This window comes from Talpa europaea (genome assembly GCF_964194135.1).
Source record: "Talpa europaea genome assembly, chromosome: 3".
NCBI lineage: Eukaryota > Metazoa > Chordata > Mammalia > Eulipotyphla > Talpidae > Talpa > Talpa europaea.
Genome location: NC_140069.1, coordinates 14,958,971 through 14,985,847, shown reverse-complemented (window position 1 = coordinate 14,985,847; position 26,877 = coordinate 14,958,971). Strand labels below are relative to the sequence as shown.

At 38.5% G+C, this 26,877-nt stretch overlaps 1 protein-coding gene across 1 annotated transcript; it reads right to left on the bottom strand.

The window, feature by feature from the left end:
• Nucleotides 1–106: 106 nt before the first annotated feature.
• Nucleotides 107–25,471, bottom strand: TNFRSF11B (TNF receptor superfamily member 11b; the record flags this gene model as incomplete). The annotated part of the gene is made up of 5 exons (XM_084230007.1): nt 107–495; nt 2,222–2,446; nt 4,054–4,245; nt 7,860–8,229; nt 25,442–25,471. The coding sequence occupies 5 exons, from the start codon at nt 25,469–25,471 to the stop codon at nt 107–109; spliced, it is 1,206 nt and encodes a 401-aa protein (XP_084086133.1).
• Between the last annotated feature and the right edge of the window lie 1,406 nt (nt 25,472–26,877).

The window sequence follows — 26,877 nt, the reverse complement described above, 5'->3', positions numbered from 1 at the left end:
GGTGATGAGAAAGAAATCATTGTACCCCCTCAAGTGCCTGAGAAATGGTTTACTCATCCATCGGCTCTGACCCATTGTGTGGAAACAGCCTAACGACCACTTCCAGTTATAAGCAGCTTATTTTGACTGATTGAACCTGGTTTCCTATCATTTCTAAAAATAGCTTCTGGTACAGTCTGTACATAGTGAAACTATGAAGGAACCTGATGGTCTTCTTTAGACCCTGAGTGACAGTTTTGGGGAAATGATATGTTTTCAAGTGCTTGAGCGCGTGCATTAAGCCCTTCAGAGTGTCTTGGTCGCCATTTTTTATTCTCCACAGGCTAAGCAGCTTCAGAATCTGCTCATTTGGTTTGCATGTCTTCGTGGTTTTCTCAATGTCTTCTGCTGGGACTCTCTTCCCAGGCAAATTTCCCATCAAGCTGTGAAGCTGCTCAAAGGTGAGGTTCATGTGTCCGATGTGCCGCTGCACGCTGTTTTCACAGAGGTCGATATCTGCATAAAGCCAAACCCCAGATGGTCAAGTGATGTATATAATTCTTGGTCTACCCTGAAGCAGACAGATCTCCCAGAGTTTTGTAATTTTATTTTAAAGATAACCTCTCTTTTTTTTTGAGAGACATGAGTGATGCTACTTATTTCTGAGAACTGCTATTGATAAAGTTTTGTATTACAATAGGATGACATGCTTTAAATTCTAAGCCTCTAAGTATTGTTGAAAAACTCTAATTTTGAAAATTAAATAAAAACCTAAAGGCACATCACTCCCAGCTATCTAAGAAAATTTGGGAAAGTTATCACCATAACATTTTTTAAAAAGGATTCAATTTATAATTGAATTTTGTAATTTTGCCTTTTTCTAGTTGATATCCAACATATACACTATTTGAAAAGAGTTAGTTGCTTCCCCCTGGTCTTTAATAAATAGCACCAAAGGATGAACATCATGAGAGAAAAGATCTGGAAACTGAGTAACCTAAAGCACAGGAGCAAGAGGATATCCATGGCCTAAAGACTATTGCAGTAATGAAATAGAACACAAACATAAGAGGGAGTAGCCAACATTTCTGTTAATGACATCAGTCATTTAGTATCTGCAAGCCTGAAGGCAAGTCAGTTCATCTTTCTAGGTTGAAATGTGCTCATTTATAAAATAGGGAGTTGGTCCCTTCTGATTCTTTACTTCTCTTTCTTTTTTGCTTCAGGGCTAATTATGCTTTCAAAGAATACATTTTGTTGGCCAAAAGCAGAAGAAAATTTTACTCTTTTCACAAGGAAGCATTCAACTGCCAAATATGTTATTCTCTTAAAATCTCTTGCCTTGGTTTTAGATGTTTGGGGCTTTTAGGGTAAGGCAGGACTCCCCAATCATTTAACTACAAGTGAAGAGCAGAAAGAATGTGCATTGACAATGTACGCATTAGACCAGCGTCCCTCCTCTCCTGACATGTCCTCTCCTTGCTAATTGAAGTCAGCATTCTTTCCAGTTGATATCTTAAAGCCTACATTTTTAAGATTACAGTTGTAGTTTACACTGAAAAAAACTTGCTTTCAGTTTTTTGATTCTGCAAAACACACATGCACACACACAAGTTTCTTAAAGGAGATTCTTTATAAAACTCTAAAATACAAGAGTACTTTATTTTAACCAGCCCTTCCTTCCGAGAAACTCAAACACTTTACAGACCATATCTCATTAATCCTCACAACATATGCTATTAAAATGGTAATTTTAAAATAGGCCATGCTGTAAGGATTAATAAAAGGGTATCTGTAAGGCACTTTGAGTCTCTCCGGAGAGAAGCATCAAATAAACACAACATAGCTTCTGAGTGGAAATGCAAGGTCAGATCCAAAGTGGTTCAAAAACGTGTAGGTAGCTAGTGCACTTCCACATTGTGCTAATAATACTCCTGAGGGATCTAAAGACAGTTTTCCCAATGTCTAGTCTTATATTTAAATGCATTAATATTTTAGAGTGTTCAATAAGCCTTAGAAAGGAATTGGGTGAAGGGAACTGGGAGATAAGAATTAAAGCCTTACATGATGGCCAGTGGAACAGCATCTACATTACTGCTTGTGAAAATTTTTTCAGTCTAACAATAATTCCTTAAAGGGAAACATCAGCCACACAGTCACACGGGTACATAATCTGATTCCTGCTTTACTAGAAATGGAGATCTTTGATTTCTGATTAACTTCTTTATTTTGGTTGCCATACCTTGGATGATCTTCTTGACCATATCTTGGTCTTTGTTTTGATGTTTCCATAACTTCAGCAGCTGGAAAGTTTGTTCTTGTGAGCTGTGTTGCCGTTTTATTCTCTCGACACTCTCTGCATTTACTTTGGTGCCAGGCAGATTGTCTACCAGGATGCTGAGCCAGTTAGGGGTAAACTTGGTAGGAACTGCAAACCTAAAGAATGCCTCTTCACATAAGGTGACATCTAGAGAGAGATGAAAAACCAAGAAGAGGTATTCAACAATTGGATGTTTGGAAGTCTATTGAACAAAAGACAGAATTAAAAAACCAACATACCAATCAATCTTGAATTTTCCAAGACAGACTATGATAAAATGCAAAATGAAATAACAATCACCTTTTTATTAGCTGGTCTTAGTGGCAAATTGCCAACCCAACTGAGCTTACATCTTTAAGGGCATTTTGGGAAGGGGAGAGCGTTTAATAAAGATAAGAATATAATATTGTTAGAAATAAATTACTAAAACAATTCTATAATTTGATATAAATATTAACATTCTATTAAAAGTTAGATAGTGTCTACACAGTCATTTAGTGGCCATCGGTGTCAAAACAAACATAATCACTGCCTTTAAAGGAGCTTGAAAATTAAGTGGAATAATATATTACTTTCTGCATATATACAAACATAGTTTCCCTTTGGGAGAAAACTTGGATATAGATGTATAAGTAGAAAAACACTCAAACACAAATGGCATTTTATAGATAAGAGTACTAAGGTGTGAATGTCTAGGGAGGGTCAGCTTATCAGAGATTAAGAGTTGCCTTTGGGATTATCAGAACTGGATTTGAATCCTGGCTCTGCCATTCACTAGTGACATTGAACGTGAGCAACCTTCACAGTGCTTTATTAAGATTAAGCCTGTTATAACAACATACCTTATACCTATGAAGAGTTGCTTGGATGATAAAAATAAAATAAAAAATGAACTAAAATAAGAGAATATTAAAGTTAGAAGTGATTCCTCTTAGGACTCCTCTCCTCAGTCCATTATTTAGATAAGAAATCACCTTAACTTGTCTAAGATTCTAATTACACAGTGTAAAAAATGATGGAACTGTGTTGGAATCTTAATCTCTCTACCCACATATCTATGCTTCCATGTCTAAAAATGATGCTTAGGAAGAGTCAAGTTGGTTCATCATATTTGCTAAGAAGTAAATCTTCCTTGGTGTGATGAGCCCTTGGTAGAAGGGCTGAGATTATTCTAGAGATAGTATAGAAAGGGTGAAGACACCAACCTGATTCATGTCATAAACAACATGGGATCTATTCAGACGTGAGTTTGGAACTAGTAACCCTTTCAAATAAAGAGTTTAAGTCAATGGGAGAAAAATGGAATTTTCATGCAGTTGAGTCAGTAATATTATAGGTAACAAAAGCCAATTTTATATTTCTAATTTGGCAGCAATATATATCACTTAGCTTCTTAGATGACAACTTATACTTTGGATAATAACACAGATATATTTAAAAGTGACACAAATGCATAACAAAAAATTCTGTGATTTGAACTCTGTTAATTTGACCTCAGATATAATCTCTCCACCATCCCTTTTCCCATGGATAAGTGTGAGTAGGAGAATGTTAAGGTTTAGAGCTTGTTGTGTGAGAAGATGGGAACTTTGGGGAAGATTTGGGGTAACTGTGCTAGCAATGATTCACAGATAATGGCCTTAAGCTGGTTAAAATTTGAGAAAGAGAAAAATGTGTGTTTCACTAAGATGGCCAGGGTGCCATATGTCCAACTCAGAGGTTGTACAAAGGCTGATATTTTAAAATATAATTACCTATTCCACATTTTTGAGTCATTTCACTATTTCCAGAACATCGATTGTCATGCGTAGTATTTCCTTTTTGGGTTAAAAGGAGACCAAATGCACTGCAATTTGTGTGTTTTCTGCAGGGTGCCTTAGACGATGTTTCATTCGAGAAGAACCCATCTGGACATCTTTTGCAAACTGTATTTCGCTCCGGGGTTCCTATAGAAAACACCAAGCCATTTAGCACCTTCTCAAATACTTTCACAACAGATACCCTCTTAACACATATTTCGAAAGACTTTTCACTTTGTTTTTACTGCTACTAATATGTTGCATAAAACTCAAACATTTTCATTTTTCACTTCATTAGACAGAGAGAACAAAACTTCTACTGTTATTGCCTTAGGCTGTCTCTCCTTCTTGTAAAAGGAACACAAGTTAGTTTTTTGCTTTACCCACACAACACCCAGGAAATGGGAGATGAAATGAAAGAAAAGCCAGGGTATTCATTTATCAGCCTGTGTGGTCATGTCTGTGAGGGTTTCTTCCCAACCATAGTCTTCACACAATTATTCCTGGAAATTATGAAGAGAGATGCTCTGTAACTGCTGGAAGATCATTCTTTGAAATCAGTACCCATTGCTGCCTTGTTAACTTCCAATCAGTTCCTACTAAAGTTCTTTCTTTCCAGAATCCTAATTGTAAAGCAACTCATAAGTATGCTAACCTTGAGAAGTAAAAATTTACAACATTATAATAAAACTTTTGAAAGTGGCAATAAAGTTGGTTGCTGACTTAAAAGCGTAAGCCTGCAGTTAAGCTACAGAGTAAATGGAAGATTATATACCGTTTGCTTAAATTGCTGAGCTTTAAAAGAGCACAGTTGTTAAAATTTCAGGGAAGGGTAACTACAAGGGCATTTTATTTCATGGTGGAAACGATAATTGATGTATTTGGAAAAATCAATGGTAGGAAAACTTGAACCACTCCACAAATACCTTCAAATCCTTGACTCTGTTCTGCATGGAGTGAAGGTATCTTGCTGTGTATTTGCATATGAAAATACCTCCATCTAGTGTAAGCTAGTTGAACAGACTTAGTCTTCAATATTCAAATATAGCTTTTACAGGCCAATTCTGCCTTATGCAAGCTAACAGATATAAAAGGGGATATTGAAAGCTATATAAGTTAATAAGCTGCATTTATTAAAAATATCAACCTCCCACTTCATTGTATATTTTACTAAAACCAGAAAAAAAATAGCCTTATGAGTTGGCTCTAATTTCATAGTTCCCTGCATCTTTCATGTCTAAAGGGCTTGATCATGCATTGACCAGTAAAAATGACAAAAGATTGGCCAGAGAGAGAGAGAGAGAGAGAGAGAGAGGATACCACAGACATGAACCTTCACATATTTAGTGCCCTTTCTGCCAGGGCCTGACATCAGCTTAGGAATTACCTTACAAAGAAGCCTATTTTTCTAAGCACTTTCTTACACTATCCCCGCCCCTTAAGCAGGATTGGACTCCATAGCAAATACTACAGTATCATAAAAAAGCATTTGGACAGGTGTTCCGTGATATTCTTTCATTGCTAGTATTTTAGGAATAAGTAGACTTGGACAGCTGCATCCAAGTCTCTCTTTGCCAGCTGTCACAAGTTCTGAAAAGCCAACCACACAAAGAAGAATCTTGTCATTGTTCAGATGAAATTGATGACTTGGTTCTACTCAGGCGTTCGAATGAGAAAGTCACAAGTATGAGAAGACATTCTTTCAGGTAATTTAGACTTTAAGGTTCTTTAACAAAAAGAATCCAAGAATGGTAGAAGTAAGTTTCTTCATCTTTGGATGGCTTTCTATAACGACCTTTTTGAATAGAGCTTCCCTCTTTTATAATGGATAGAACATTTTATAAAAGGAAAATTATCCATCTAAGTAAATGATTTTACCTTATTAATATCCATGGGAACATAAAAAGTGTAAGCCTGCAGGCAAAATAGGAACTCTAATAATGAGAGAAATTCTTTACATCTGAGAATTTCGCCAGGTTCGCCATAGCTAATTACATAGAAATTACAGGACTAGCAGAAAGAAAAGCAAAGTATGAAGAAGAGATGATCTGACTTCAAAACAAGAAGGAATGGTTGTTAGCTATTTTTTAGAATAACAGTGTATAGTCCTGCCATCTCTTTGGCCTGGAAACCTCTTATTTTCCATGAGGAACTACCTTGTGGGTTTTTAGGGAGGGAATTGTAAATAAGCCCACAGTGATGGCACAAAATAAAATGTGTGTCTTTGTCCTGTCTTCTGACTGCCTGCTTACTTCATTCTACAAACAGATTTTCATGCACATGTGAGAAAAATCCTTGCTATTTTCATTACTTTTCAAAATATTCTAGTTTCCAGCTGTGGAGTCCCTGCTTACTTAATTCTTCTACATATGCAACTTACCAAATTGAATTAAATGGATTTGTTTTTGTTGGATGAGATTTTTTCCCTCTGCAACTTGGCTTAGCTTTTGAGTCCCAAAGTATCATCCAATAAAAACTAGCAAGTGTCACCAATTTCTCAAATAGTCATGTGAGAGGCATTTTGCACCTTCTGTGATTAATTTTATAAGATTCACAGCTTTAGGAAACTTACTAGTTTCAATTTTTGAATAAGTTTGCTTTTAAACTAAAAGTATGTGTCATCTTATAGTTTAGATGCTATACATCTTCAAATAACTCAGATGTATGCTACAATTTCTGAAAATTAGAATAGTTATAAATAATTAGCATCCTCTCAACCAGTGGGTGTCAACCACCCTTGTCGATAAGGGTGATTTTGTCAACCAGGAGACAAGAGACAATGTCTGGAGCTATTTTTAGTTGTCACATCTAGGAAAGAAATGTTATTGCATCTGGTGGCTAGAGACCAGCTGGTGCTAAAGATTCCACAATGCACAGGACAGCTGCCCACAAAAAGAATTACCCAGCTCAAAATATCAGTGGTGCCGAGGTTGAGAAACTCTGCTTCATATTGAGAAATCAGGATCTATACTGATTACTACTTCCTCCAGAAAAGTAAATGAATACTCTTCATTTTCCCAAGCCATGGAAGGACACAGACTACACTGAAACTTGGTAAATAAGGAAAAAATGTGAGTTGTAGCTGTAGATTCAGTGCCCTCTGGCCTTAACCTGTCTGCTCAAAAAGCAAAAAGAGAAAGTACTTTGTTTGTAGACAGGTACTTATGCTTGGCTTGACAATCTGTTTTGTCTAAGATAAAGAATAAGCTTATTGAAGAGATACTGCTACAGTCTTTATCCTCCCAGACACTCAATTCCCATGCTTAAGGAAGAACTAGCTTCATTTTTAATAGTGCAATGCATTTCCCCTAACCATTCTCATTTTTTACAAAATTAATTATAACTGCTCATTGTTAGCACTCTAGAGCCTCATTAATATCAGTATAATTACTCTCTTGGTATCAATTAACATTTCTGATGTTTGTCAAAAAGCACTGCAGTTTGAAGCTGTCCATGCTGAAGTGAAGCACAGAGGTATAGATCAACTATAAACAGTGCAATTCGGAATGTGTGCCTCGAAAAAAGAGCAATTCATCATGCATCTCATTAGAGAGCTATTTGCTGCATTTGAAATTTGTCACTAAATTGCCCTGTAGTGGCAAAGTATTCCTCTAAGAAATGGTCCTCTGCCAGCAATCCACATAGTGCATACCTAGCAGCTTTCATTACCATTGCAGTTTGCTCTCCTAAAATGTCATCAGGACACGAGTTAAACTTTCCCTCCTCCCCGACTTTGCCACCTGGGGGAGGCGGATGAGTACCTGCGTGCAGCACTCCAAACCCTGGTGGGCAGCTTCTGTGCTTCAGGCAGAACTCCAACTCCAGGTAGCGGCCTTCCTCACACTCGCACACGCGGTTGTGGGTGCCGTTGCACTCCTGCTTGACATGCTGCAGCTCCTTGCACACCGGGCTGCAGTACAGACACTCGTCGCTGGTGTGCCAGCTGTCTGTGTAGTAGTGGTCAGGGCAGGGCGAACACACCGTCTTCCGCCTGGAGGTGCAGTGCTGTTTCAGGTAGGTGCCAGGAGGACATTGGTCGCACATCAGCTGACGAGAGGTTTCTGGGTCATAACGCAGGTACTTGGGAGGAAAGGTTTCCTGGATGGTCCATTTAATGGAGACGTCCAGGAGCTAGCAGGAGAAATGAAAATAGTGCCATCTTAGCATGGACACAGAGAGCAGCTTCTGTACAAAACTGTGTTAGATTCAAGAAATTGTTCTTTAAATCTCATGACCTTCCTACCTATTGACCTTCACCACCAAGGAAGTCCAGAAGCCAAGTTTTGCCACTGGTAGTTTTCTCTCAGTGACTAAGTCTCTGAACATCTAGACCAGAATCACATATACTCCTCAAAACAAATATATATTCCTGGATTCATTCTCCAAGGCCTTCTGATTCTTCAGGTGTGGAGTTGGGGTAAAGGATTTAAAAAAAGAAGAAAAAGTTTGCAGTGTTTCTGATGTGTGATGTCCCTACTCGACAATTATTCTTTCATTTACTCACAGGGCAAATGGTTACTGAGCCCTTAATATATGGCAAACTGTTTTCTAGACCCCTGGAATTCAACAGTGAATAAATAATAGGCAAGAAACCCTGCTCTTGTGGAGTTTATAATCCAATTGAGGGGAGAGGTAAAAAATAACAAATTACAAATAAATTATATATTAGATGGTAAATATTAAAAAAAAACAAAAAGCCAATGAGAGATTTGAAACATGGAAGGAAGATAGAGGGATAACAGTCTTTAATGCCAGATGATCTCGGTCTTAGTTTTTCCATTCTAAGATGTCACGATTCCAGAGTGAAAAATGGGCGATGTGTGAAGGTTGTATGATGACCTCAACAGTCACTCCAATCAGTCACTTGTGTGCAACATCTAGACATTGAATTCCCACCAGGGATATTCTGAAGGAGTAAGACAAGATCCCTGTCCCCATGGAACGTAATTCATTGAAGGATCCCTAGAACTTTAAGACTGCTATTTCCTCCGAACATTATATGCCTGGATTTTGACTCCATTGATGGGTAAATGCTGTCTAGGAAATTAAATATCCTCTTCATGTTAATTGGGCAGAACTTCAGGGAGCAGGCAGGATTTCAGATGTTTCCATACACAAAGGCAAGAAGAAGTCTATGCAGCTGGAGGAAGAGGCTCTCATGGGCAAAGGTGCTGCTCAGGACGGTGACTCCCTGGCTGTCCTGTCTTGTGTTGCAGATCTCAGAAAGACTGGAAGGAGTCATCGAAGTACTGATGGTGGGAAACATGCTCAGAAGAGAGTGGTTTTTGTATGTAGGGAATAGTTTGTTTGGTTTTCACTGTTTGTCTTTGGTACAGGGATCAACACTGACTATTTTCAGGCTTTGGGTAGGCACCAGGCCAAACAATAATTTTTCCAAACTCTCTTCCTTGCAGATCCAAGAAATCTCACAGAAAATCTTTGGCCTGGGAATATCATGCCAAGCTTGGGAAATCACACCCCCTTTTGAATTTTGGCTTTTTTCATAGGCATTTGGACATTTTAATCTAAGCGACTTCTTACCTCTTAATGGCATATGTTAAGCTTCAGGACTGAGAGACCTAATATGAGCTGATAAATCAGAAGCAAAGGACAAACCATCTCAGTCAGGGTCATGGACTTTTCAACTGAGAACAATTTCTAAAGTTCTGGGATGTAAAGCACTTCCAATGAGCAAAAAGAGAATACAGTGCAAAATCGGGGCTGCTTCTATGGTCTTTCAGGACAACTTCTTGATGAAACCAGTGATGGGTAAAGGCTCTGGTGTGCTCTGGGTCTTTCAGAGATAGATGGAACCTCCTTATTCATTCAACACATTAACCAAGCACCCACTGTGAACCACCCATGTGGAAGAATTTAATATATGGTGCACAAAACAAAGGTAGTCCTGATCTTCAGGAGCTCTCAGCCTAGCCTAGAGGCTGACAGCAAGTGAAGGGAATAAATAAATACTCACAAATGTGATCAATGTTACAAAGGAGGCAAAACAAGAAGAAACAATTGATTTTGCTGCCAGTGGGTAATTTAAATATATTAGGCTATATCCTTCAGCACCCCTCAGCCAAACTTGGCTTAAGTGTTTCTAAAATCTTCAAGACTAAGGCTAGATGTTTTCCTGATGCAACTTGCAAAGAGACATGAAAGCAGTGAGAAATGCTTTTTTCCCTTACTGTTCACTTTCAGTTTCCTGAAAAGTCACTTTTGAGGGTTCTTTGGCTTTCAAGAGGCCTGGATCAGAGGTCCCCAGGGATGCCTTTGTCTTGCACCATAGTGCCGAGAAAGTTAGGAGTCTGGAGACTTCCCCAAACTCACATCCACCAGTCCCCCTTCAACATTTCAACAGAGTTTGGTGGTGCCCATGTATTCACCAGTGCTGACTTTTCTCTTCCTGATCACATGGTGGGGGAAGGGATGGGAAAACCCCACAGCTGGTGCTTGTGTTCCTCACTAGAAGGAGTTAAACAAACACAAGATCTGACTAAGAATGCTGATGCGATTTCTGTTTTTCTAGGCAACTGGACATGACATTACTGGTTTCCTGAAACCATGCTTTGAAAATTGGTTGCATTTCTTCAAACTACAGGGACATTGAAGTGAAAAGAGTCTGCAGAGAAAAAAACTAAACCAGGCCACCTTAAGAATTAGAGAGCAATTATACTAGTGATGGTAATGTCTTCAAGGGCACTGCAGGGAAGTAGTGTATATATTTTTTAAAAATCAGAAAGCCTTGAGAAATTGAGGGTTGTTTTCAGCAAGTTCCATTGAGCCTCTGTGTTTCCCTTGAAAATTTTCCACTTTGGTAAAAGGACAGAACTCTGTGTGGCCAAAACTGGATGTTTAGGTCTCATTTTCTGGTTAGCCCCAGTTCCCACACAGAAATTCTGGAACCAGTTACTGGACAGAGGATAGGACCTATCAATACAGCCTTTCTTCTCGGTCCTCTTTTACTTCTTTCTTTTGCATTTCCTGGAAAAGCATGGAAAAGATGCCACAGGACAGATCATCTTCATGCTAGCTCTATCTCCTTTGCCAGCTGATAGTATTTAAATCTAATAAAGGTTTAAAGATAAATTGCTGTGTAAATTTCAGTTGTCATACAACTGTTTCACATATCTGCAAAAGCTAGGATACAGACATAGGTGTGTCTGTAGGAGCATAAAGTGCTGTAGAGCAGTGACAACTTTGGGTTTGTGTGTGTGTGTTTTATGCTTGACCTTTAAAGAAACTGGAGTATTCTCTCCATTTACTTTCTTTCTTCCTCCTCCCATTCTCTCTGGTGCAGACTACTTGAGCTTGAAGGGGGAATTTGAAGTCCTCAGATCTAGGGTCTCCCACCAGTCCAGCTTCATTCTTCTTGAAGCTCCTAGGCCTTTTTTCTTGAAAGGGTTGAGGTTATACCTCTAATAGCTCTGTCCCTCTCCTTACCTTCCATTTTGTTTGACAGTGTTAAAGAATTTTCTATTTCAAACCCAACCTTCTTTCCTCACCTAATAAAAGTTAGCAGATGATGGTAAGAGGTGAAGATAGTGGGTGTACTGAATTCATTTTTCTTCAAAGATTTTTCTGGATCTACCATTGTAATACACTGTGGTTTGAAGAGTTTAATTAGCCAGTGAACTTGGAAACAAATGTCTGGCTCTAATCCATTTTTACTTCGTTTTATTATTTTATTTGTGAAAGCCTTTTCAACAGCAGGACTCTCCCCAGCAATCTCCACTTTTCAGATCCACCCATGCTTCCATTCCCTCTGTAAAATCCACTGATACCTCAACAACCTGAGTTCTCAGCTATGCCTTTTCCTCTAGCACGTTTCTTCCCATATGCTGTTTTCAGTGGAGCTGTGTGCTTAACAAAAAAGTCAGCTGTATGTTTGCTGCTGAATCTGTTTATGCTTATGGTGTACACCATGTTTATATATTTATATATGTATAGATGTATGTATATGCTATAATTGTAACCATAATTAGGTAATTCAATTACATATAATGTAACCAATAAACCTGGGTGTGAAAAACAGAAATATTTCTATGAAAAGTAAAGCAAATATTTTGGGATGAAGCTGATAAAGATGAGCCAAAAAATCAAAACAAAAGACCCATTATAGATTTTGGAGTAGCTAAGATAATTGAGGAAATATCTAGAAAAGTTACATAATCCATTTGTCTGAATGATGTCTTTAAATTGCAAACTGAAATGGATGGGCAATGTATTATGGATAAGAGTTTTGTAAGCAAAACAGCATGGGACTCCAGTTGGTAAACACTAATTCCAAGAAAAGCCTTAGTCAGATCTCAAAATACAGGTGAATGAACATTTATTTAAATGTCTAAAGCCAAAATAAAATACTTAAGATATCTGTGTAAGCATTTTATCATTAAATGTTCTACCTTGTTTTTTCCATGAATCATCCAATTCTTGGTTCCAAATATATATATATATATATATATATATATATATATGGCAAAATATGGCAAAACAAAGACATAATTGTGTTGTGTATTTCACTCTAACATTCATGCATTAAATCTCTAATCTGTGCCAAGCAATGGACTAGAAAATAACCTTTATGTTTGTTTGAACCAACATTAGGATATTTTATCTTCATTATTAATATCCATAAACTGTAAAAATTAGTCACAGAATGAGTTATTAACCATCCCAGGCCACACTAATTAGTGTAGGTAGAATTCAAACTCAGAGCATGTACCACAGAATACTATTTTGCTTTACATCCTTTAACACTTACCAGATGTTCTCACTTATGTGATAGCCTTCATGCATAGTCCAAATACCAGCCCCAAAGTGCTGGTTTTTCACTGAGGCTCAGGAACTTAAGTTAGGAGATCAGAGCAGTCAGAGCAACCAAAACCTCCCCAAGTCCAGATGATGTTGACTTTTGTATTTCTGTGCTAAGACTAGTTCTTGTCTGACACTACTGAGATAGAAATTACTCAGATAAGTGGTTTGACCAGAACATTTACTGGTTTATGCTTCTTCCTAAAGGACAAAAGAATATATTTCCTCCAGCAAGTTTATTTTTGCATTATGCAATGCAGCCAATCCCCTTCTACTGGGCTTGCTTTCTGGTATGTAGGACCATGAGTGACCCAGTGGGTTTCCGTTTATGGAAAATTCATTAAAAAGAGCCCACGCACAGCTTGAAATAACTACTTGGTTTGGGAGTTCCTTTTGTGATCCCTCGTCATGATCTTTGCCGCAGAGAACTATTTGAGGACTATCCAGAGTTAGCTAAACTTCTGGTCAGTTTGGAAACCATGCCATTTTACAGTTCATCTTAGCCAAGAAAGGAAACATTCAGGATATATATCATAGTGAATTTCCTAAAGATCTCTTAGAGTGTAAACTAGAAAGCTTATTAAAAATAACCTATTTTCCTATGAAGATTAGTTTATTGATTTTCTGTAATCTTAGAAATGTAGCTCATTCCCTTTTTTCTTCCAGTCCGTAAATAATATTTATTCATTTAGTTAGCAATCATGTATTGAAACAATTACCATGCTTTGGAAATGCTGCTAAGTGATGGAGTTGAGTGAGTTAATGTTACCACTTCATAGGAATATTCATCTGAAAGCCCAGTCTGATGTAAAATAGTCTTAAAACACCACAAAAAAATCGGAGCAGAGAAGAAAGGGGAACAAGAGAAACAAGAGAAGTCATAAGTGATGGGAGGCTGAAGTTTGGCACTGGTTATGGAGCAGAGACAGGGACGAATATGGGGTACTGCAGGGGGTAAAAGAAAGAGCAGTTAGAGAACATGCCCATGAATTCTGACCCTTAGCTATGTGGTGTAGCCACTAATTACTGATAGCAAGAGGAAGAGACAGTCATGGAGAAAAACTATGGATTAGTTTGGAACATCTTCCATCTATGAGACTCAAGTGATGATGTGTAGTAGACAACTGGAGAATGTATTGGGAATTCATGGCATTCAGGGTTATGAGCATATAAATGACTCTAGAAGCTGAGAGTTTGGATGCGATTACCCAAAGATATTATGTACAAGCAAAAAATGTTTATTAAAATGCTAACCTTTCAGACTTATAATCATTTGCATGTAGGATGGAAAAAGAGAAGGTTGAAAAAAAGTAGAGATAGCGCAGTTTCAAAAAGATTGCTAAATGAATAATACGTTTTTAAAAGTGTATAGCTTGGCAATTAGATCAATGTGAATTAACAAGAGCATTTTCAGCTGGAAATCTACTTTATAATGTGCATACAGGGGTTCAAATGCAGGTTGACCACCAGCTTAGTAACTCTGGACTACCATTTTACCTTGAAAATGAAGAATAAACATCATTTTAGCTATCTCTGAATTTGAATCCCCTTTAAATTGTTACATTTCAAATGAACATAGGGACATAAGTAAACTTGGTAAAGAATAAGTCCAGACAAGTAAGAGGCATTATTTTATATGTTCATTACACAGAGGGAAATAAGAGACATTTTGAATCAGATTCTTTTCTGGAGACAATTTCAAGTTTCCTTTTCCATGGGAAGTAAGACACCTAAGATGTGCCGTAAGTTAATTACCTACCCTCTTTTTAATTGTCTCCAGAAAATACTGTCTCTGACTTGTTTTTAAAATCAGTTTTGCTATTTTGCAATCTAGTATCATTTTCTTGGTCTTGGTCAAATGTTTCAAAATAGTTCCATGGGTTTGCTTAAAGGACCCAGAGAGAAAAATACTTGTTGCCACATTCCATAAATGCTTAAGAAGTGTCTTACAAAGATGTTTTACATAGCAAGTAGTCAGTTGATCTAATTTAATTTTATTCAATTCAAGAGATATCATGAAGACCTACTAAGCATAATTAGGTTTACTGATGTTTACAAATATCCACCATGTAAAGGATAAATTTGCAAGGACAAACTCAAAATCTACAAAATGATAGCGAGACAGAATTTGCCTAAAGGGAGACTTTTTAAAGCATCTTTCATCTTGCATGGCATTTTGCATGTACAATTCCATTTACAGTTAGTTTCCATTTTAAAGGTGAATATATGAAAAAGTCCAGTTGTTCAGTTAAGAGGTTTATCACTTGCTGCCAGTTCCGCACCCCAGGATCTACCACTGCTTAATAATTTTCATAAAAGCCAGTTGTTTGGCTGAGGAATATGTCTCTAGGTAAGGAAGTAAGAGCAAATGAATAAAATCTGTTCATCTATATAGAACTGATAAGCTGCCAACAGCTTTTGCTAGGCCAATAGGGAAAAGGAAACACAAGCAATTATGATTTATTAAGTGAATCACTGGGCCAAACTTGACACTATTTTACTTCCCAGGGGGTGAAAGAACTCTCTCCAGATAAATTTAACTTAAATGTGATTTTTTGGGTTCCCTCCAGAAGCTTCCTTTACTTGGTTGAAAGCCTTAAAATTAATTAGCTGTACCTTGCTTATGTTTGCAATCAACCAGAATTATCAGGACAGATTTGTTTATGATACTATCAGGGCTTCAGAGGAGTTTTATAGACAATTAGCATTGGGTAGATTGACAAATAAAAGGAAAAAAAAAATCTCTGAGAAAGAAGAATTTGCAATGTAGGTAAACACTTAAAACTTTTCTAAGGAAGCACCTCCCTGGTGGCGCAAGGGGTTAAGCCAACCGATGAAGCTGTCTGCAGCCTCTGCAGCACGAGTTCGATCCCCAGCCAGGGAGCTGACCCACATGGCGCAGCAGACCTCTCCTGACTAGCCTGCTGCTCCCCTCAGCAGTGTATTTCAGCAGAGCTGCCTGTTCTGTTCCCCACTTTGTCTCCGGTGAATCCTCTCACCCCCCTACACCTCTGGCCTGTACCTCAGCTCTTGTATGCATAAATAAATAAATCTTTTAAAATAAAATCTTTTCTAAGGAAGATAATGTAGTATTTCAAATATTTGGTCTCTCAGACCTTATTATTTCTTCCCTTAGGCTTTTGTTAATCATCAGATTTGATATATAATGTCAGTTCTGAAAACTTCAACTCAACAGCAGTGCTGGTTGCAACTTCCCTTACAATCAGTCTGGCCCATTGGACAAGCAGGAAGGAAGGGTGAATACTTTGAAGTTTTCCAGCTATAACACTGGGAAGTTTGGGCTCAGAAATGGCAATACATTTTAGTGTGCTGATAGTTCTGAAGGTCAATTTTTAAATTCCCTTTCACGTCTACAGTGCTTTTCTTTGAGGATTGTAACATAACTCACATCATCTTATGGAATCTCTTCTGGTTGTTAATGACCTAGATTGAAGTCCAACCAATATATGGGTCTGGGCAATTGGTGAGATAAAGTCTGAAAAGCCACAGTGGTTATAAAATGGAATGGAAACTAGAACTAGAAATCAAGTAAAACATTATCCTAGTTAAACTTGTAGGCATTTACTGGGTACCTACAGCATGTGAATATCACACCAGAAGCCTCGGTGGTATGCTGAATACTTGATCTTTTATAATGTTGTTATATAGTAGGTGCGTTACTAAGCCCTTCCTTCACATGGTCTTAGCATTCATCCCATCCAACCACCTCTGATGAGACAGGATTATCTCCATTTTATAGATGAAGAAACTGAGACAGAAGGTGAGTGACTTGTCAGCGGTCACAGGATTACTACACATTCCAGCTGGTATTCAAAGCTAGTTCTGCCTAAATACAAACCTTCAATAACAAACTCTTCTGTCTGGAGACTAGCAGTTTTATAAGAGGAGACAGGCATATAAACAATCAACTATAGCACAATATAAATTCAGTGAGATCAGTCTTTTGTCCATACACCCATCTATCTGTCTGTCTATCCATCCAACCATCCTGATAAATAATTTCTTCTTCCTTTCCTGTCCTGAAATACAGTGGTTTCCAAGTCTCTCTGGAAGGTGTTCCTGTAAGACTCGGTTCACTTTATAGTAACCAGTAACTTCTCCCTTAAGCATGCTCTTGGATTGGCTCTCCTTTTCCTGCCTTTCTTCTTTTTCATTCATTCCTGCTTCCCTAGCATTGCATTTTTAAATAAGATATAAAAATACATGTGTCTGCCTCATGCTCTATTTCCTAAGGAATCTGGACTTAGAATTCATGTCCGATGAGAAGGCTTGAACATTTCATTTCAAAAGAAAAAAATAACATGGTAACGCCCTCCCCACCCCCAGCTGAAGAGGGAGCTGAAAAAGTAATAATAATGACATTGTGATCACCTCACACAAGGATTTGAGCCTCCTCAGCCCCATCCTGGGCCTCTTAACCCCAGAAGAGAAGAGAAACTGCAAAGGCTTTACTCTGACTTATGGATGTTTTTCACTCAGCTCATTTACTCAGTGTAAGCGCCGATAGCACAGAAAAGACTTCTCAGCCACGTAACCTTAGGAAAAATGACTTAATTTCTCTGAACGTCAGGTTCTTCATTTGTAAAATAGATACTAACCTCTGCATCATAAAATTTTTGAGAAAATTAAATGAACTATTCTGTATGGCTTTCATATATGACAAATATGCAAAAAATGATGGCTGTTATATGATTTTTCTCCTTTTGGCTTAGCTTACATGGACAGAAGCTATCCTAATGAGAGACAAAGATGCAAGAACTTCTGCAAAGGAAGAGCAAGTGGGAAGCAATGAAGAGAAAAGATATGGTACCTGATTGCTTACTCTCCCATAATAAGGTATCTGATTTCTCAACTATTGTTAAAACTGTTGATTTTCCCATTTTGCAGCCCAAATAAACTTTTATGCGATTTCATTTCCCTAAATGTTGAATTTTCAGTCGCAGGAGAAAGAAGAATTCCTCCCTCGGGAATTCTTCAACAATGCTTTGAGGAAGAAGTCTAAATTGATAATCCAATGTCGTAAATTTAAGATCTTTGTGATTTTCTTAATGTTCTTTGTAGCGATTGCCCCTCAAAGATCACAGATTTGATCACTGGTGTTTGGCTACTGTATCAGTAAGTACTGGCTGGGTTTTATGCTGCCCTAAAAGACAACTTCAAATTCCCAGTAGCTTAACAATAACAAAGGTTTATTTCTCACTCATGCTACATTCTGAGTAGGTCCACTGAAAGTCATTACCATTATCCTCTGTCCAGGACCTAGCATGATATAGTAACTAATATCTGAACCATGGCTGGTTTGCCATAGAGGAGAACAGGGGGGAAAAAATGTTGAAGGTCATATATTGGCAATTAATTGCCTTAATTTGGAAGAAACTCCTATCATTTTAACTCACAAGTCCTTGGCTAGATCTATTCATATGGTTTCCCCACCTTCCTTCCTCAACCCAAAGAGGCTAGAGGCACAATCTTAATGCTTCAGGAAGGAAGGAGAACTCAGAACAGTTTACAGACAGCATTAACAACTATTAATACATCATAGCTCAATAAACAGCATTCATCCTTTCTAGCCGACCTTTATTTTAGCATCATCCAGTTGAAGCTTTTTTCCATCTTACTGGGTATTAAAAAAAGAGACAGGAAACAGAGTGTCTAGGAGCAGAGGTTTCTGTCTATCAGCTCTGTGTATCAAGTGCAGTATTTAATGGTTATGCCAACCTACCCATTATCGCGCTTATCCCACCTGAAGCTCTGACATTTATGCCAAAGAGAGGCATGCAGTTGTCAAGTACTTCCTCTTGAATACAAATTCAAAGAAAATTCTGCTCAATGAGTCTAAGGAAATTGCTAGGGATCATAATTATACCTCTTTAGTAAGTCCTGAGGGAGTGTTTTAGGGTTTCTAGCTAAATGGAGTATGAAAAATATGTACATTAACGACATGCATGCTAGCTAAAGACAAGGAAGACTTGTTTAAGGAGAAAATATTTTTTGGTTTGAAAGAACAATCTGTGAGACTAAAACTAATAAGTCTTACTACTGAAAAGTAGGAACATTTTTTAAAAACTGCATCTTCAATTTTGCACATAGGAAATCAAATGGGCAGAGAAAATGTGGACAATTGCAATTTTAAATTCTCTTAAGATAGTTTTTTCATGCAAAAAAAGAGAAAGAGAAACAATTAAGTCTGACTTTCATGTTTAGAATAACAAGTAGCATGCAATAAATAATTTTAATTCACTTTTTAATGACAGAAGGTTAAAACAGACCTTCTACGTATCACCCGGTTTAACAGCCTTATTTTAGACTGGATAAAGTAACACTGAGAGAAATGGAGTCACTAACTGGATCTTAGAGTCTAGGAAAGATCTAAAGACTTAGAGCTGTTTTCTCTCCATTTTTGTGGGGGTCTGATTGTTAGTTACTCTGCTCCACATTTGAATGCCCAAGTTATATTTTTCTCTTGATGATGTTGGTGCAAATGGATGGTGGTGTGGGAACATTTTATAGAATAGGATCCTAATATCCATGTTTTCTAAGAATAGAAGAAACAGCTTTCTTGTAGAAGAGATATAACATGGCAAAGAATTGAGGTTTGTGGATCAAAGATCAGAGAAGAAAATTGCATTTACCAAAAGCAGTCATAAACTGTACATGAATTATTATCTTGTTCTAAGTCTAAATTCATCTTGACACCTATTTTCCAACTTTGTACTTGATTATTTAAGAGGCTGTTATAGAAACTGCTTTCAAGGGCCAGACTAAATGGAAATGCAAATCCTAAGACTATTCTTTTTGATTTTTATGGAAGATTTTTTGAGGAAATGAAACAATGTTTTCACAGTATTAGAACCATAATTTTTGAGAGATGAATTTTTTTAAATCACAGTAAGAAAGTAATAAATCAAGGCCATTAAGAATATATTATTTTTTTCAGAAGGCCAGCAGGAATGATATTTTATTTCCGAAAGCATCCTCTATCCATTTCTGGTCTGGCTGTTTCAGTTGCTTCTGAAAAATTGGGGTGAAAAAATTTACTCAAGCACCTGGGAAATTATATCACCCTGTAGCTGGGAGAAACCACATTAGTGTGTCTGAAGATGGTTCTGCCCTTCGACACATTAATTTTAAGAGTCCAGGTAAATGAGAGACGGAGGGGTACACATAGCTCCTTACCTAATGTTCTGTAACACTATTCTTATCCCATACAACTGTCTCAAAGAATTCTTTTTTTAGACTTTCTAAGCTAGTTACCCCAAAATATTCTGTGGCAGTAAGTTCCAAAAACTAATTACATGTCACATAAAAATACTGTCCTTGTATCTATTTCAAGTTGGCCATACCTCACTCTTTTCTTCTTGCATAGATAGTTTACAGATGTTGCTAGGATTTCCAATTCACTAGTTCCTGCTATTGTGGGTTGCTAAATTTTATTTTGATTTTTGTTTTCTTTTCTAAACATGGCTGCTATTACTGTTTATATTTGCATTTTGTTTACCATATTATCAGTATCAGAAATAAGTTCTAAGGCTGCTTCTCTCTTTCAACTCCTGCCACATGAAATCATCCTTCCCTATGATTTCAAAACCCTGTCCCAGGATGATGACCCAGAATTTTTATCTCCAATGCAGGCTTATCCTATGTCCTGGACTTTCCTGACTTCAAACATACACTCGGCAACCTTTTTGGGCTATTTTACAAAAAAATTTGTCAGACAAAATGAAAACTTAATGCCCAAAATAATCCAATGGCAGTTAGGAAGTGGATCAGTTGAGCAGAGGTAGCGCTGCTGAGGGTCAAGATATGAATCTGGTTTACTTTCATTGCATGCTTAAGAATGGGTGTTTATGTAGGTGGTCATGAGCGTTCATGGTGGAAATGTACAAAATAATATTGAAAGCATCGGTCAGGTGGGAAGGATGCTGTATTTATATTCTAAAAGAAAGGGAAGTCCACATTGCAATGTTGTATCTTTAAGGGTAAGCTACATTCTGTCCAACTAGCCACAGAAACTCCTGGTAAATGAGTCCACATCCCAGCAAATCTCTTTATAGTTCCTTTGACCTGGCAAACACACACTGAGTTTCAAGCACTGGGAGTACCTGGGGGCTGAAAAAATGAATAAAATGAAAATCTATGCTTGCAAAGAGCTCATACTTTGTTTACCACTTGGATGGTACAATCTCCTAGAAGTTCTGGAAATTTATGGGGGGTTTCTGTTGTCACAGTGACTGTGTGCTGTTAGATATCCTGAACAATTAAGAATAATCTCATGTCCCCCACACACACATTTCAAATGTCCTATTTACAAAATGATCTACTAAATAAAATTGATCTAGTAAAAAAAAAAAAAAACTTATCATTAACTGTGCCTAGCTCCTAACTCCATGTTATATATACACAAAGTTTCTGTGGAAAGACTTGTATACATACTGAATTTTCCAGAAATTTAATGACATAAAAGTTGATACATGATCGTACTGTTTTATGCCTCTGAGTAACACACATGGCCCAGTCCCTGTTCTTCATGGCCAGTTCATGGCCATTCTGCAGAAAGATGTTACATATTAATACTGCATTATGTCTCTCATGAAGCTTATCTTCTTATAAAATACTTTCCTTTTATTTCTTCTTTATAGTATACTTATGCCAGTATATTGATTTCTAAAACTAATGTGTGTAGGTAAAATACATGTACTCTAATAGTCATTGAGGAGAGTATGGGGTGTTTACAAAGAATTGTGCCTGGGAGAAGTCTGCAATGAATGAAGACTATGGTCTTATGGAATACAGCATATAAATAGGTTGATAATTTCAGCATCTCTGCTCTGTAGTAGCAACATCATGGCTGGCCAGGCATTCTTAGTTAAGGCCTTGAATAATGCAAGTATAAATTTTTATAAGCTCACAGGTTGTGGAGGGGGCACAATGGACTATGGGTACCTTGGTGGTGGGTGGGGTGGAGTAACATACATCTAAAGAGGTGGGATCCTATACCTCTAAGCCACAGTGCTGTTAACCACTGTCACTTCAATAATAATACTAATAATTTTTATAATATATAATTATATTGTTATATATCACATATATATAATATAATAATTATATGATAATTATCATAATAACCCAATGATCACTCTTTCTCTTCCATACACTGTCATTTGGGGGAGGGCTGCAATGGAGAAATTCAGACTAAAGGGAATGCTTTTCGTTAATGAGCTACTAAAGAAAATAATACTCAGAAAGCTTTTAGGAAAGAGAAGGTGCAGGCAGAGGGATGAGGGTTGCTTAGAACACAGTCCAGGGGACATGTCTGTGGTCAAGAAAGTGAGCTTATCTGTGTGTATTTTGTAATCCTGTGATGACAGAGCCACAGGTCTTCTTCTATAAGTAAATGGATAAAACATCTGGTGCAAATGCTTTCTTCCCCAACCAAAGGAATTTCACAACCATGGTTTTAGCCTAAGAAGTAAAATTAAAGAGTCCATTGAAACTAGGAACTGTGCTGAAGGTTGCTAGGTGACAGAGGCCAGAAGGTTGCTAGGGAAAGGGATCAGGACTGTTTTGAACTGAGTAAATGCCAGATTCTCCTAGAAACTTTCCAGCGATCATTCTCTTAAAATAAACAACAAAACAAGCCAGACAAATACACATTCAACCACTGGGAGAGAAGAAGGAAACCAAAATAAACAACAACAATAACAAAAACTATCAGAAATAACATTATTGTAAGGGAGGACAGACAGATCAGGCAGTTGTCGGGAGAAAATGTATCTACTTCCTCTAGCTCTCTTTCCTCTAATCCTGACTCCAAGTCCTAGCACCAGAACATTCATTCTGAGTTTAGCTTTGAGAAGTACAATGGATGGTTGCAGCACTATATGATGGCAAGTTTCAGTCACCAGTTAAAATGGAGGTCTTGGTCAGGATGTTTCAGCTCAGGTAGCTCCTCCGCACCCGTGAAGGACACGACTTGCTAAAGAACCACCTCTTTTCATAAAGCAGGTCTCCACTGCAGTACATGCATGAACTCTCCAGGAAAGTTTGGTCTTAATGACCTCGCCCCTTCTCTGCTTGCCTACCAGCACATTCTCTGCTCTCGAGAGAAGCAGCTAGACTTTTCCATTGCCACACAGTTTTACCTTCCCCACCTTTTAGGTTTCAGACACCTTGATTTTATTTCCAACAATGAAACATTCTCTTTCTCCTTCAAGGTACTAGTTAATAGCCATCTCTCCTCGGAGAACTGTCAGCCTGTCCTTCCTACAATGCACTTCTTCTAGATTACTGGCATATTATTCATGACAGGATGTGAGCAGCTGGAGTTAACATGGAGCATCTGGCATGTATGCGTATTTTATAGAAGAGAAAACTAAAACCTAAGAGAGATCTAAGTTTCCTTTAGTCATTTAGGAAATTGAAGTAGTGGTATTTGAATTTTGGTTCAAAGCAACCAAACTGTTAACCACTTCACTGCTGCTTGCCTTGAATGGTCCTGGAGGGCAGCATCTTTCATATAACCAAGTCATTCAATACTTGATCTTTTGTGACTCTCATACATACGGTTACTTGTTCAATATCTGCCTTTCCCAGTAGGCTGCAAGGTCTGTGGGGACAGGGATAGTGTCCATCTTGTTTTCCACTCTGTCCCTACTGTCTAGTGGGATGCCAAGTACAAAGAAACTGCAGTGCTTCCACCTTCTAGAACTGTGCCTCTGCATTTACAAAAGGACAATGTTGGGTTCTTTGTGTAGAAGTACAAAGTGTCTATTTCCAATTATTTATAAAATGAAGTCAATCTCAGAAACCACTGAAAAGGGGAAATCTTTCCTATTTAAAGTGTTTCCTCATGTTCAAGACATGTATAACATCTTCTCTTTGATAATGTGCCATCATCTATAATTAGTAGTATTTATACACATACCTAGTGCTTTATACAGAACACATTTCAAAACATTTGATTAATTTATTATTGGGTGCACATGTTATTTAATGGAAATTCAGAAATTCAAGTCACCATTATAATTAAATCTCTCACTAAATACAAAGGATTGGGAAGACTGCATACCTCCATATTGGTGGCAAGATTATTATTATGCTAGTCAAAAACTAAAACGACTAAATCAAGTGTGGTATAGTTATGCTGTGAAATACTATACAACAATGAAAACTGATTAACTATTATGCATTCAACAGTGAAGATGATCTCACAACAGAACCTAAGTGAAAGAAACCAGAAGCAAAAAAAGTACATAAAGTCTACTTATAAAAAGTTCAAATACGTGCAAACTTCATTTATGGTGTTAGATGTCAGAATATTGATTACTCTGGCCAAGTAGTGAGGGAGCATAGGGAACTTCCCCGGTGCTGGAAATGGAGTATTTCTTGATCTGGGTGCTAACTCACTGATGTTCTCTTTGAGAAACTTTCCAACCTAGTTTTACTTTAGTGATGTTCGCTAAACTGATTCATGTTTGTTTATGCTGAGAACTAACTAGAAGGCTTCTTAGCCCTCCATTCACTATTTATGGGGCTGATTAGAAATTCAAATCTTTATTCCAACACGCTCAAAACATACACGTGGCTTAAATGTGGGTTCTCCTACCCTTCCATGAATGTCTGATTCATATGCCAATGTAACCCACACTCCAGTGATATAAATCATTGGAGGAAATAAATAAATTTGAAATAAATCATTGGTCATAGAATAATCCACACATGAATCTTATTGACTTGGTCAAAATCCAAATTAAAAAAAAAGAAGAAGCTAAGCTAAGTCAAAGAGTTTCCTTTCTTTTCCAATTGGTATGTTAAAAATAACTTTTCACCCTATGTTGTTGGATATATATTAGAACATAACCAACATTAACCCACTGATATTTTCCATGGTATATTGAAGTTGTGGGCTAGAATAACCCATTTTAATAATAATAATTTATTAAACTGTTAAACTTCACAGATAGCAAGTGTATGTGTGTGAGATCCATTTTTCTGGTGCTAATTATTCAAAACTTCCATAAAGATTCACGTAAGTGAGGAATGAACTTAATGATGTATCCTATCATACTTGCTGCATCCAAATTTTACCCTAATATAAGTTTCAAGAAGGTTGACATCTCCTGCCAACTTATTTTGATCCTAAGAGAGCACTTAATAGCCAATAATAACGGCAACATACAAGTTAACTAAAAGTATGAACTAAATGAAGGTTAAAAACCTTAGAATAACAACAGTGAAAAAATGGATAGAATCCAGTCACCCATAAGAGACCTGGCTGGAGCTGATTTCTGCTCTCCATAGACCTAGTTGAAACTTCCAGTGGAAAGGGACAGAGAAGTAGCTAGAAAGAGGCATCCTGTTCCAACCTGACCCCAAATCTCTCCTGGGAGATGGGAGCGAGATGATCTCTGTCCCCCTGAATCCGCGGGGAGGCCCGGGGCGCAGGGGCAGGCAGCCTCTCCATGCGCCCGGGGCGCCCGCGCTCGCGGCCCCGCGGCCTGGGACTTACCACCAGCGCGCAGCACAGCAGCTTGTTCATTGTGGTCCCCGGGAAACCTCAAGCGCTCGGAAGAGGCGGCGGCTGCTGGGCGAGCGCTGCGGGGCGACTCCGCAGCCCGTGCGCTCATCACGTTTTATATAGAGCCCGGGCGACAGGAAGTGTCGGCTTGGCTTTGATTTCTCCCTCTCTATCTGGACCAAACTTTGCACCTTTCTTTTTTAGGAACCCTGAGTGGGGGTTAGGGGAGAGTGAGAGGGCGGGGGCTTGGGGGTGGAGAGGGAAGGATGCGTAAAGCTCCAGGGTTATTAACACTTTCAGAGCCCGGGGAGGGGACGGAATAGCCCGGAGAGGTGGGGGGTCAGGGGTGGGGCTGGGGTGTCTGGTCTCTGGGAGGGTGGAAAAAAAGTCACCCGGCCAGGGAACAAGGCGGCTGCTGTCTCCGCACTGCTTTGAGGTTTACCGGCCCCTTCCCGCTAGCAGCCGCCGTCCTGGCAGCCGCCACCAGCGGTGGGAGGGCTGGGCACGGCTGGGCAGCCGCTGCGCCGGTCTCCTCCACCCTGGGCGTCCGATTCAGCCAAGATCCGGGTGCAGCCTGGAGTGCGTCCCAGACACTTTATCCCCCTCTTGTCTGACCCCTGCCCTGTGGGTTCTGAGAGCTGGAATAACAAGGTCTCTTGTTTTTGCACCGCATTTTCTCAGAGCGCTGTTGGGGTGGGCGCAATCATTCATTTCCAACGTTACATGGACCCTGTAGAAGAAGGAACTTCTCCTACTCGGGTTCTAAGCCCGAGCTTTTCCTCTTTCACTTCTTGTTATCTGCCCTCTGGTGAGAGACAGCAGAGAGAATCAGCAGCGGAAAAATCCTGCCTCTGTCAGGAAAATCCTTACAGATTGTGGGGTAGCTTGACTACTATTTTCTTCACCAACCCATCATCATCAGAGAGCTCTGTGTACCCTACTTAGTGTCCTACAGATTGAACTTTTAGAGTTTCTTCTTCAAGATCTCTCCACGGCCCTATAGCTGTTGACAGTTTGGTGCTTTGCAATAAAGGGTTTTAGCATTCCTCACCTACTCCAGGGAGCTGCATGTCTCAAAGTTGGACCCCATGACTTCTGAATGTAGTCCCTTGCCAGGAGTACAGATCATCAATTAGCTCTGATTGGCACCCTACTCTCTGCCAGCATGCTCAAACAGTCGCTGAAAACCAGGTTCTGCGTCAGGGCCTCATATTTAAGGGTCTGTCTCTTGAACAGCCATGTTCTATCCTTCACCAGAGTTGAAGGAGTAGAAGAGGAAGAACCAGGAAGCTCCCCCCATCACCCCATCTACCAAGAGGGGAGGTGTATACTCCATGGATCACCAGTATTGCTCCCTCAAGCATCTGCCCCTTCATTGGACCTCTTCCACCCCTAGTTCAAAGTGAATCCAGAGATGGGGTAAAAAA